General features: G+C 48.3%; 1 protein-coding gene across 1 annotated transcript in view; it reads left to right on the top strand.

Annotated features, from left to right (window-relative positions):
• The window catches only part of SASH1 (SAM and SH3 domain containing 1), a 157,073-nt gene that overhangs the window by 78,738 nt on the left and 64,798 nt on the right, over positions 1 to 13,537 (top strand). Inside the window, 4 exon segments of the mRNA XM_037842581.1 lie at positions 1,049 to 1,089; positions 3,101 to 3,187; positions 4,950 to 5,062; positions 8,652 to 8,750. Coding sequence (XP_037698509.1) covers positions 1,049 to 1,089; positions 3,101 to 3,187; positions 4,950 to 5,062; positions 8,652 to 8,750 — 340 coding nt within the window.

Genomic DNA, 13,537 nt, shown 5'->3' with positions numbered 1-13,537 from the left:
GCGAGGTCTGTGCCTTCTGTTCAGAAATGACACCCAGAAGTCATTGAGCAGCAGTGCCCTGTGTCAGATGTGTGGGGCTTATTCACGGTGAGCGCTGCATGAGAAAAAGTCGCCCCCTATCCCCCTAAGTTCTTGAGGTCCCTTTTACCTGCAATACAAGGTAGACAGAGAGTGGCGTGGATGTTCTGTGCTCAGCTCTGACTCCCAGCCCATCTCGGGAACGCAGGCCTCGCTCGAAGAGCGTCTTGCCAGGCTCCTTGTTGTGCCCTTTCGGGGATGAGCATGCAGTGCGCATGCAAGCCTGACCCCTGAGTGTATGCGTTGCTGTTCGATTGTGGCTTCCTTTTTTCTGCTCTGCCTTGTAGGGAGCCCAAGGACACTAAACTTGCCTTCTTGCTCCAAGGGTGGCTCTTACCTTTGAGACAACCAGTTTTCCCTTTCTTTGGTTTCCCTGCTCTCTTGATTTAAGTTGATATTTGTCTATGTATTGTCAGGAGAAAGGGTTACTTAGCTGGTTCTGGCTGTGCATGCTGTTCAGGTCATTTGGGTTCATCCTATCAGCCGTCACACACTGGCAGCCAAAGGTGGTCCGGGGGCAGGCGAAGTACGGAGCCCTAAACGTCCTGGTTAATTTTTAAAAGTCCAGCTATTTGCTGTCACTGAAAATGTGGAGCTCACATATGGAAATGCAGACATCTGGCCTCTCTTGGTGGAAGATCTGCAGGGTGGACATTGCCCTTGCCGTTTGGCCGTGAGCTGGCTGTTCCTTTGGGAGGCATGTGGCCTTCTGTGCTAGGGTCCCCCCCCCCTTATTTTTCATAGAGCTGACCACTTGCCTCACCTGCCAGCCCAGGGACATTTATGTTTGTGATGCTGGATCTGTATTTTCACCATCATCTGCCTTCTCTTTCCTGCTACACAGGAGACCTCTCAGTGGCAGCAACTCCAGTTGTAGGTGCCTCAGCAACCGAGGAGTGAGGGCCATCCCTTCGTAGCTCTTTCCCTGCAGTGGATCCCTTGTAATCTGTCTTTTCTTTTTTTTTCCTAGGAATCCTCTTCATAAATCAAACTCAGAAGACGGCTCTGTAGGTCAGTACTGCCTTTCTTGATTTAAGTATTTATAATACTTATTTTCCTTTAATAATTATAGAAAACATAAATATATGAAAATTAAAAAAAATTCTTTCACCCAGAATAAACAGTTAAGATTTTGATTTTTTTCTGTGTGTTTTTAAACATAATTGGATTCATACTCTATATACTTAAATTTTTTTTTCCAATGGAATACCATGAGCATTTTTTGATATACTGCTGTACTCCATTCAGTATATTTTTGCTTGCATAATGTCCATCGTATCGTAAATGTCATGATCTGTTTGACCAGTCTCTTCTCTGTTGGACAGTTAAGTTGTTTCCAGTCTTTTCACCACCCCAGGGGAATGTTGCTGCTGTAAAAATCCCTGCACCCATCTCTGATTGTGTCCGTAGGATAAATCCTTAGATTTGGAAGTTTTAGATTCCAAAGATTACGCTCAGTTAGAGCATTATGCATTTTATATTTCCTTGCTTATGAAATACCCTTCTATTTTGTCAGAGGGTGAATGGGGAGCCTGGCAGGGCTGGGTTAGGGCCTCAAGCAAAGCCTTGCCCCTCAGCCAGGGTCTGCACCATGGGCTTTAAGCGAGGTGCGCTGTTGGATTGCAGCGGGTCTGGATGTCGTAAGTGCTGAGTAAGTGTTGGCTGTTGCCATTTATTAAAATGGGAAGAAGGAGGCATAGAGCTTACAATCAGAGAAATACATCATTTCCCAAATTTCTCCAGAGAAAGGTTGAGCTACTTAAAATCCCACTTCTCTTTTATCTTTCTGTTTAGCCCCAAGGAAGCAAGCGTCTCTGGTCATTCCTGTAGGTTGGATTTATCCAAATTAGAGCAAGGCACCCTGTCTGGACATACAGCACCCTCTGGCCGGGGCGTGCCCTGTTCCAGGCGGCATGGCTTGGCACCCCCAGTCTAGACCACAGAAACCAGCAGTGCCCCCCTCTGCAGGCCAGCCCAGGACAGTGGGGCTGGAGCGATGGACCCTGCAGGTGGCCGTGCAGCTGCAGTGACGGGGCCGTGTCAGCCCCGCAGCAGCTGTGGTTCTTCTGTTTATCTACAAGGAATAAAGGGCTGTGCAGTCGTTTCACTCTGCTTACTCTCCGCCTTTCTCGTTGCTTTTTAAAAGGCATTACCTATTATTGATAATTAGAGCCCTACCAGATACTAAAAGCGTCTAGCTATGGCAGTGGAGTTGTTTTCACCTGAAAGCCACTCAAACCAGACGAGGAGGGCAGCGGGGAGGATCCAGTGGGAGGTGCCGCCGCGGGGCCAGTCTGTTCTCCTTGTCCTGGTGCCTGGGGCCAGCTGTGGGTAGGTTGCAGGCAGCCAAACGCCAGAGTGGAAACCACGCCCAGGCCGGCGCGTGCAGGCTGCGTGCGTGGAGAAGCGGCTGCGGTGGCCGCTCCAGCCCAGGCCCCTGCTGTGCTGACCGCCGGGCCCGCGACCCCCAGCTGGGCTGCTGTTCTCGTTAAGTCTGGGAAAATGGGAGTTAACCCAGCACAGATCACAACAGAAGTAAAACAAAGTCACCCTCTTAGGGTGCCCTATTTGTGGTTTAGTTGAAATAACTGCAAGAACAAAGGGGGAAAGTATGCTACAAAACAGGGCCGCCTCGGCCCACTGGCTGTGGCAGCAGGGACACTGCCAGGATGCACGTTTGCCTGCCTGTTGTTTTCTTTTTGGAGAAGTTGTAGGTTTACAGAAAAACATGCATAAAATACAGAGTTCCATACACTCGTTTGCCTGCCTTTTAATACTGCTTTATTTCTTGTCTTAACTTCCCCTCTGTACTGTTTCTTGCTACAAGGAAATTTTATGTTTCTTTTAAACAACTTTATAGGTGTTTTCATGAACCAGAGGCGAAAAACCGTTTGTTTGTTTTTCTTGGTGAAATCTAAGTATTTTCATAAGCTTTTAATTATAAGGAAGAGACTACTTTTGTTTTTAATGAATTTATCGCGTGTGCCTTTTCTTTCTTTTTCTTCTTTTTTTTTTTTTAAAGGAAAAGGAGATTGGAAAAAGAAAAATAAGTATTTCTGGCAGAACTTCCGGAAGAACCAGAAAGGAATAATGAGACAGACGTCAAAAGGTACTAACCGGCTGGCAGACGTAGAGCTTCTAACTGATGCTTTGAGGTGCTTGGGCCACTAACCTGAGAGTGGGAGCAGCTCGCCCCCCGTGCACCCAGGTGCTCCGGCTTCCAAAGAACCTGCTGTTACTCGGAACCGTGCCACTGATTTCAGTTTTAATCAAAGGAAACAAACTGGGCAGGCATCAATCCTTTCTTGACAGAGCTGACCAGTTTCCTCCGGAAGTTTCCTCTTACTTACCAGGAAAGTCTGGGCATTTCGCTCGTCCTGTGTTCTCCCACCCTACACCCTGCCTGGTCTCTTGGAATCATCTGACTTTTTTATGCTTTTCCATGTGTAGGACAGTTATGGGGCCATTGCCCCAGGAGATTGATGGTTTGTTGTTGTTTATGAAGTAAGCAAATATATTGTCCCTTTGGGGGCCCAGTTATGAAATTTACATTTCAGTGGTTATTCAGAGACAAACCAAAGCGAAGCCATGTCCAGATGTCCAGCTGCAGGAGGTTATCATTAGATTAAAATTTTTAGTTGCTTGCCAGTGAAACTACTGGTTTTCCTTTACACAGCCTTAGTGCTCTGCTGTGCTCAGAATGCTTCTCTATTATGTACACACACAGTGCGCAGGCCTGGGTTCCTTGGAAACGTTTGATGTGGTTATTTTTTAAGTTGTTCTGATTTAAGGGAGCTGTTCTTAAACATTCCCAGTGTTTCCTATTGGTGCACACCCAGGCTCATGTGTGATTCAAAATAAACCTTGGACTCTAGCAAAGTCTTATTTAGGAAGAAAGGAGTAAGGCGGGCAGGCGGTGGGTAGACTGTTAGGGAAGCCGACTCCCTGTCCACCTTCGCTGCTGCAGTAACAGACAGTGCACGGATCGGACTGGCCAGCTCTTCTCTTGCAGCGCACACAGGTGCAGGAGGGGCGAAAGAACTGGTTCAGGACAGAATGGAAATGAGGCAGGGAAACGGGGGCACAGACCCCGGCAGGCCATGCCAGGAGCAGTCCTGTGTAAGTGCGCTGACCCTACCGGGCCTGGTGGGCAGTGGGAGGTGGTCCACGTGCCCAGCAGCTCCAACGCCGGGCTCTGGCCCCACGGGAGGGTCCTCTGGAAGGGACACGACCAGGGCACGTGGGTGCTCTGCAGGCCTGGACACCCTTGGTTTGGGGTTGGAAACGCACATTCCCGACTGTCTGGAAACATCCTTATGACAGTAATACTCTCAGACCCATTCTTTCGGTGAACTCAGGGAGCTCCCCCTGCATGGTTTTGTTTGTTAGTGCTCACCTGAGGAACTGCAGGTACCCTATAGTTCAGTGGGCATTTGGGGTGACCATGCTGTGGTGGCTCTCCTCTCTCACATGCAGGGTCCCTTCCACTCCTCTGGCAGAAATGTTTTCTTCTCTTTCACCTTTAAAATGGAAGGGCACAGAACCCCTGGCCAAAGGAGCCTTGGAAGACTTGTCTGATGTAGTTGGTGGCTTAAATTACGTCTGCGCCCCCTGAGACATAGACCTGACAGCTGTCTTCCAAAACTCCCCCGCTGGGCCTTCCGTCATGGAAGCCCGATCATTTTGAAGGGCCCATTTCTGAAGTAACGTCTGTGTGTCCCTGGCGCCTGTTTGCAGTGAGCTGTGCTCTTTGACCCTGCTGAGCCAGTGCCCCAGGGAGCCCACCCTGGCTCTGGAGCACACGTTCAGGTCGGTCCTGCTGCTCCATCCTACTTGCTTTGATGCAGTTGATGTTTGTCGTCCAACTCCAGGTGAAGATGTCGGTTATGTTGCAAATGAGATAACGATGAGTGATGAGGAGCGGATCCAGCTGATGATGATGGTCAAGGAGAAGATGATAACTGTTGAAGAAGCGCTTGCAAGGGTAAGGGTGCAGGTGTCTGCTTTACCATTAAAATGCTTTGGGGCGTTAAAGGTATAGGAATATGTTGTTCAAAGTAGTATTTTGGTACCTTGAAGGTCATCAGGTACCCAAATTACTAGATACAATATTATTTTGTTCTGTTTAGTTCATGTAAGCATTCTACTTTGTGAGGTGAAATTTCCATGTTCAATAAATATACAAATGAATGAATGGCAGATATTTTTGATCTGGGGACCACTTTAATGAGAAAAAAACTCCTCTGATCAAAATTTACCAGCTTTGTGAAAAGGTTAAATATATTATGCTATAAACATTATAAACATCAGTTCTGTAAGGTGTTTTTAGAAACTAAACTTTGAATAGACTAAAGGTTAAGCTTCCGATATACCTTAAAGTTTTGTTTAATTTCATTTTAAGTAGATATTAATTGAAATTTATTCTGTCATCTTATTGTTCTGAGTTAAATTAGGCACTACAAGGAGCAAAATTAACCTTACAACGTAGGGCAGCATTTATGGTAGTGAGGCATCAATTTATTAAGAGATTTCCTGGTTTGTTGTTGAACAACAAATTAACTGATTTGACTGTTGATCTTTCACTTTCAACAATTAGTTCAGTACTGTGTAGACAAGTCTAAGCTAGGCATGTTTGGAAACTGACATAAACTTTCAAGTTGCTAAGGAACCATCATATGAGCCACAACTTTATCATAAATCTTGAAGTAGAATCTTGAAGGGCTAAACCTTGAAACAGTGACAAGGACACCCAACGTGGTTCAGTATACCTGATTCTAAACCTCAATAGTTTCTTTAAAACATTTATTTTATTGCTGAGTCAGTGTTGCACTGAAAACAAAAAGCACTCAATGTTTGTCACGGAGTTGGCTGATATTTTGGCATTGTGAACTTTTCTTACTGACAGGTATCTTTTGTCAGAGCCTGAGACACAATCTCTTGAGCTAGTGATTTGTTGAAGGGGGATTTGTTGAAGGGGCCGTCAGGAGAACCCTAACATCAGCCCGCCCTGCGGGGTGCAGGGAGCTCTGGAGTTTAAACTGTGTTGCAGGGTTGTCCTGCCGGAGAAAGGGGGCTGAGAGCTGGCTGGGGAGGCAGAGCAGCCTCCAGAGCAGGTGTGTGTGGTCCACACCCACGGAGGCACCTAGCTGGGAGGATGGGCTCGGCGGGGAGCCTGGACATCTGGTTCATCAGACCACACGATTTTGAGCTGGAACCTGCGTGCCTGATTGAATCATTTCCTCATAGCAGTGAGTGCGCATCAGTGACAGAGATGTAGAGAGAGCCAAAGGGGACAACAACGTGGTTGGAGTATTTAAAAATAGGTCCCGTGGAGAAAAATTGGAAAGGATTTATCTCAGAGAAGAAGCTGAAAGGACTTAACCCCTGTCTTTGCGTATATGAAGGGTTATTGGTTTGTTTATTTAATCTCTACTCAGGGCAGAATAAAAGTAAATAAATTAAGGTTGCAGCTGGAAAGGATTTAGGTTAGGTATAATGTAAATGCTCTCTACAGTAAGCACTGCTAGAATTTTGAATGACGGCCCCCTCCCTAAAGGATCAGCAGACGCCAGCCATGTGCCTTCCCAGCCAACAGAGGTTTTCTGGACACCATTGGCCATCCTTCAGCGAAGGGACCCTGTGCTGATGCCTTAGCTTGGACACTTTATGGCCTTAAGACTGTAACTTTGTAACCAAATAAACCCCCTTTATAAAAGCCAATCCGTCTCTGGTGTTTTGCATAGTGACAGCACTAGCAAACCAGAACAGGCCCCAAAAGGTAGGTCGGTAATGGAGATAAACAAGGAGCAGAAGAAAAATATTGAGCCTTGTCTTAGTCACGGTTCTCTAAGGAAACAGAACCAATAAGAGATATCTGTAAATATGAGATTTATAAAAGTTTCTCGTGCAACAGTGGGGATCCATATTCCATAGGGCAGGATGCATGAGTCCAAATTCTGTAAAGCAATGGCAAACTGGCAACTCCAATGAAGGTCTTCAATGAACTCCCCAGGAGAGGCTGGCTGGCTAAAAAAAAAGTGAAGGTTTGCTTTTCTGCCTTAAAAGTCTTCAACTGATTGGATTAAATCCAGCTGATTGAATTCTCTCTTTGTGGAAGACATGCCCTTATTTGATGTAATCAGTCAAAGATGCAATCGTGTGATGATGTAATAAACCAACCTTCTTGTTTTTCTAACCAGCCACAAATGTCCTTGCAGTAATGGTTAGACCAGTGCTTGCTTGACCAGACACCTGTGCACCATCACCTCACCAAGTTGACCAGGAACCTGACCGTCACAAGCCTGTTCGTAGTTGACTAGTTGGGAATTTGTATCTTTTTTTATTGAAAAGGAAGCTTCTCTGTGACTCCCAGGGCCCAGTACAAAGGTGGGACAGAGATCTGGGGAAGATCTTTTCAGCGTTGTCCCTCAACAGCAGCTGTTTCCCGACTGTGCAGGGAGGACAAAGCCTTTCAGAAACCAGGATGTCTGAAGGAAGGACCCTTCCAGCACATACCGTGAATGTTCAAGTGCCAGAACAATATCTGTGCCCCTAGAGAATTAAAAAGACTAAGATGGCGAAAGTTCAGAGCCTGGAGCCTCTTTTGGCCCTGCGCTCTCACATGTCTGAAGCCACGAGATTGCTGGACTAGCAGCACTATCGTGTGAGTAGAGTGGGCTTCTGGTCACGTCCCTGTGAGAGCTTTTCATCAGCACCCCCAGCTTCCAGGTGGGGAAACCGGAAAGAGGGTTAAGCCGCTTGCCCTTAGCCCGCAGCCCTTCTCCTCCCCCCACGTCCACATGGCTGGAGACAAGGCCCATCCTCGTACCACTCACATCCCGTGGCCTTCCCTCTGTGTAGTGTCCATCTGAGTTCACGAATAAAACTGCTTTATGCTGGGATGCTAATGCAGTGATGTCGTGCCTTCACTGTATTAAGTAGCAGAGTTAAATGTCTGTGTTTTATGAAAACACAGGGAATTTTTCACACATATGCCATTCTGCAAGATCCTTCCTTAATTCTGCTAAGTTAAATTTGCTGACTTTTCTGTAGCATGCACTTGCCTTTCTGTATTCTGGGAGCTAGAGACTCAGTTTCTAATCCAAACTTTAAGTGTCCCTGGTTATTTTCCTCCCCATAACCCTGGGTGATAACACTGAGCAGGCAACTTTAAGTGATCTCGAACTAGAAAAGAGAGTGGCTTTTATTAGGAGTCTCCCACATGTGTCTTCCTAAAAAGGACAGTGTGTCTCTGACTTTCACTGTGGAGAGGTAATTCAGACGCCAAATAAGAGACAGTATCTGTTTTTGAACGTCTAATTGAACTGAGAAAATGGTTTTTGATGTTAGAAATCAGCAAATAATGGGGGAAACCAGTGGCTTTTTGGAGCTCTGCACCTGAGGAACCTTCTGTGCCTGCTGGTTCGATCCACGTCAGAGCCCCCTGGCCAGGACGTACCTTCCTCTCAGCCTCGAAGCCTGTTGGCGCCTCGTCTCCAACCCCGGTGGACGTGGCCCCTGCTCGGCAGACAGTATCTGGCCATAGCTCGACCTCCTGTGCCCTCTCATTGCAGCTCAAGGAGTACGAGGCCCAGCACCGGCAGCCTGCCCTAGAGCCAGCCGACTGGTCCGATGGCCCCTACCCGGCGTGCGGCGGCTCGTCCACCTGCAACGTAAGTCCGCGCCACCCTGAGACAGGGCAGGCCACGCGCCAGCTGCTGGCATTCTTATCGGATAGTTGCATTCATCTCATGGGGGGCCTGCTGCAAAGCCCTTTTCTTGTCATCCCAGGAGCCTGTCTGTACTCTCCTGCCCTTTTCCTTCTAATGTTTGTGAGCTGATCCTGCTGCCCACCTTGTTGGGGCCAGAGACAGGGTGGAGCGAGCAATGCCCGTGCGCTGCTCTGCTGCTCACCCCAGTGCGCAGGGCACTAGTGCGAGTGAGCTGAGGCTTCTCACCAGTGCTCCCTGCGATTGTCCAAAGGCTCACACACCCTCAGTGAGAATCCACGTTTGCAGACACATGAGGGAGTGACAGGTTTTTCTTCAGTTTCCAGAGGAAATTATCATTAAGAGTTATTCAGAGGAATCTCTGGGCCTTGTAAACTGCAGCTCAGTTTGCAGAGATGTGATATACGCTGACGGGTAGATGAGTTCGAGAAGGTGGGCAGAGGTTATTGCTGTGCCAGTGCCCCCCACCAGGTCACTGTCTGGACCCCCAGATCCCATGCACCCTAACTCTACCTGCCCCCTCCCCGGCTGATCCTGCCCACCTGATCCCACTGTCCTAGCCCCACCCCTGACCCCCATCTCCCTCCGGGGGTTGAAAAGAGGCTTCTGTTCTGTTGTTACTCAGTTTTCATTACCTGTTAGAGACCCGGCTACAGAGTAGTGTTGTTTGTGCTCCTTTAATGTGACAGCACAGTGCTTCTCCAAGTGGGTTTCCAGAGGGATCCCTGGGGAGAGCTCTCCCGAGCTTTAACCCGGCTTGTCACGGCTCCAGTGTGCAGCTGTGTGGGCCACAAATTGGGGGGGGGGGGGAGCTCCTTTTAATCTATTATGTGCTTGTTTTGTTTTGTCTGCTAGATCATTTCTTTCTTACCATCTGGAAGCAGCTCTACCTCCCTGTCTCCCCGTCCATGCCCGATGGCTGCCAGTCTTGCAGCCTGTAAGATAAAGCCCGCACTTTCCAGCACATCTGAGGGCTTACATGATCTGGCTGTAACCAGCTTCTCCAGCCTCATCTTTTCCTCCTCACCTGCTTGCATTCCTGAACAGACCTTGCATTTTGCATCTCTCTGTTTCTTCGTGCAGTTTCCTCTACCTCAAATGTCTTCCCCCCAGTTTTCCTGGTGAAAATCTCCTCATCCTTTAAGGTGAAGCCCAACTGGAATTTCCTTAACCCTCTCAAGTGTAGTTTATTGCTTCCTATTCTGTGCGTTTGCTAAACTAGCTTTAAACATCCCACCTCACTAGGGTTCCTCACCTTACCCTGGAGTATTAAAATCAATTGTATTTTGGGCTCCTCGGAAAAATGCTCTCCTTGAGCAGGAAGTGCGTGCTGCATCATCTATGCGTGTCCAGTGAGTACCTGGCCTCCTGCCCAGCTCCTGGCCTGTCTGGGAAACGTGACGAGCAGAGGCGGTTTATATTTTGCAACTGCAGTTGTCACCTTTCTCTCTATCTAAGCAGCAGAGCGGCGTGTCACCCTCCCACTGCCTTCTGGTCCCAGGCCTCCATTGCGGTGGAAAAACAAAGGCTGATGAACTCAAGAGCCCTGCCTGGTTTGCTTTCATGTGAAAGAGACACATTTCCCTTTATCATGAGAAGTGTTTCATGTGCCCACGTGCCCTAGAGGAAATCAGAGTGTCCACACCCAGGTTCTGACTGTGACTCCGTGGGTTTCTGATCCCCAAGTCCTAAAGGCCCACGTAATATAAGTGCAAATCCTGAACCAAAGAAGCATGAGGTGTAAGTACGGGAGCAGGAACGCAGGACTGATGGGATTCAAACCCAGCTCCGAAGGAATAAAAGTCCTTTAGGGTGAGACGCCGCGGACTCTCCTGGTTCCAGCAGCTGCATCAAGGAGACTTTGGGCGCTTCACCCATTTAGAGAAACGGGTTGTGGTAAGACCTCACGTGCTTGGACTGCCACGAAAGTCTTGTCCCATTGGGAGACAGTCAGTGTAAAACAGGCCGAGCACCACGGTCTGCACACACGTGAACAGAATGAAACGGGCGCGTCTCAAGGGTTAGACAGTGCGTTGTCTCGAGTACCTCTTCGCTCCTAGGAGATCTGATGGACCACTTGGTGGGCACCAAATGTGGCGCTAGAGGCAAAGGAGAACGAGACAAGCCCTGCTGGGTGATGTGTGCACATTAGTGCAGGGGTTCAGTCTAAGTGATGGCAACCCTCACCCACGCAGACCTGCACCCCCCGCACAGATCTGTACCCCCACCCATGCAGGCCTGCACCCCCCACCCACACAGACCTGCACCCCACCCATGCAGACCTGCACCCCCCACATAGACCTGCACCCCCACCCATGCAGGCCTGCACCCCCCACCCACAGCAGACCTGCATCCCACCCACGCAGACCTGCACCCCCCACATAGACCTGCACCCCCACCCATGCAGGCCTGCACCCCCCACCCACACAGACCTGCATCCCACCCACGCAGACCTGCACCCCCCACATAGACCTGCACCCCCACCCATGCAGGCCTGCACCCCCCACCCACACAGACCTGCATCCCACCCACGCAGACCTGCACCCCCCACATAGACCTGCACCCCCACCTACGCAGGCCTGCACCCCCACCCACCCAATCACACAGACCTGAGATGCCACATGCTCATTGACATCTAGGGCTGAAGAATAAACGCCGCCTGTCGTGGTTGGTCAAAGGGCCGAGAACAGCACACGCCCTGCCCGCCTGGAGCAGAGGCTGAAGAGCACGGAGTGTTTTTGGGAGCCGATGACTGACCCTGAGCATCTTACTCACAGACTTTCTGCAAACACCCATACCCACCTCCAGTTACACTGTTTGTTAGGGCTGACCTCTGACCCCCCCATTGTCCTAATGTGCGTGAACCCTGACCTTAGCCTGCCCTGTGCTCTTACAGAGATTCAGCAAGGAACCTGTCCAGAGAACTCCTCAGAGCCGGTGGTTTCTGGTGATTCCCGCCATATCCTCCTCCAGCTGCCACAGGCTAGACCTTTGATTATCTTCTGTGCAGAGACCAGGGTTTTCCATGTTCTGTTTCTTTGTGTTCTGAGACGTGAACCCCCCTGGTGTCATTGGGGGGCTCACTGTGCTTTTGCCACCAGCCTCTGTCGATGCCCAGTTTGCCTGACCCCATTTGTGCAGGTTTCATGCCTTCCCTGTCCCATAACTAACATCAGATGATTGCATGTTGCCTGACAATAAATCCTATTCACATTCCTGGTTTCCAGGACTGTAAAGTACTGAAGATAGTTACCAGGGAAGAGAAAAGCAGCTTTCTCTTTGCCAAAGGAGAATCTGTTCTCTGCTATCTGTTTTTCATTAATAGTAAACTTGTGTTGTGTTGTGAGTGTTGGGGTTTCAAAAAGGGCTTTTGGTTGAGTACTTAACTTCATTCTTTGTTAAATCTCTGAACGTTTAAAAATTTCTGTTCGTTTTAAGTTTATTTTGGTAAATAGATTTTCGGTTGTCTCATATAGGGGGAGGGCCATTAGAATTCTCATTTTAAGTTTGCAAATTCGTGCCTTGAGGTTCAGTTTACCTTCCAGCTAGGAGAGGCATTTAAAGAACTCATGCTTTCTGTCTTACTGTGCTTTATAGTTTTTTACTCAAACTGCAAGTTTTAGTAAATCTTAGTTTTTATATTTCTGTGAAACTGGTGCTTCAATATTAATGAAAATTCTTGGAGTGAAAGATACCTCCAAAAATGTCAAGTTGTTATTTGAATTGCTATTTAAGTCGTTTTTAAAATATGTACTGTATAAAGAGAAATTAAAGCATCCATGTGAAACTTAAGTTCTTAGTACCCCTCCACCTTGGTGCCGCTCATTCACTTCACTCCACACAGAGTGTTCCAGAAAAAGTTGGAATTGCGTCTCTGGGTCTGGAGCCCTGATTAGATGAAGGAGCCGTGGCGAGATGCTCTGTGACTTTGGGATGTGTGTTATTTCATAAAGGAAGTCATCGTTTCCTCATTGACCACTTGACCATTCAGGGAGTTAGAGTTGGGAGCTGCTTGTGCAGAGAGAGTGATGGTTTTCTGCCTGAGCCTCCGTGCCAGCTCTGAATGGATCTTTGCCGCCAACCTGGCTTGAGGCATCAGGGAGCCTTGTGGTTGAACCATGCCCAAAACTGGGCAATGGAGACAAAGCACAACGGGGCCACTTTCATTTGTCCCAATATACCACTTTAAGTCTGTCCTTGGTTGAGGACTTTCAAGGTCTCAACTAAAATGTCTCCAGATTTAATATGGTGTTTGGGGTGGCTGTTGCAAGGATGCTAAATCTTTTTTGAGCCCTTCTAAAATTACAAACCATAAACATCTCCTTCAGTAGGCAGGTGCTACTTAGAGGCCTCAAGACTGGTGTTTGGCCACACCTTGGTCTAAACCGCTGCTTTCTAGAAGGTGAGGAGTCGGCACGTACCCCGGCCAGGAGAGCATTGCAGGCCGCGTTTCAGCAGGTCCTGCGGGGACAGTCGGGGTCAGCTGCCCGGGGCCCTCAGCCACACCTGGGGCCCGTCGGGCACTCCTTCTGGGTTGAACCGGATTCTCTAAAAACATACTGTCCTCAGTGTGCTTATTTTGAACATAGTTCTTTTTCTAGGATGAACTTCAAGGCAATGTCCATAACTTAAAATTTATCAGAAGTTTTATTTTTCTTATTTCAGAGGCATTGTGTATTTCCATATAGGCATTATTAAAATAAAAATCAATATCATTTGCTTCCTATTTG

Source organism: Choloepus didactylus, chromosome 7, assembly GCF_015220235.1.
Source record: "Choloepus didactylus isolate mChoDid1 chromosome 7, mChoDid1.pri, whole genome shotgun sequence".
Classification (NCBI taxonomy): domain Eukaryota; kingdom Metazoa; phylum Chordata; class Mammalia; order Pilosa; family Megalonychidae; genus Choloepus; species Choloepus didactylus.
The sequence above is the reverse complement of the archived record's forward strand: the minus strand, read 5'-3'. Positions and strand labels throughout refer to the sequence as shown.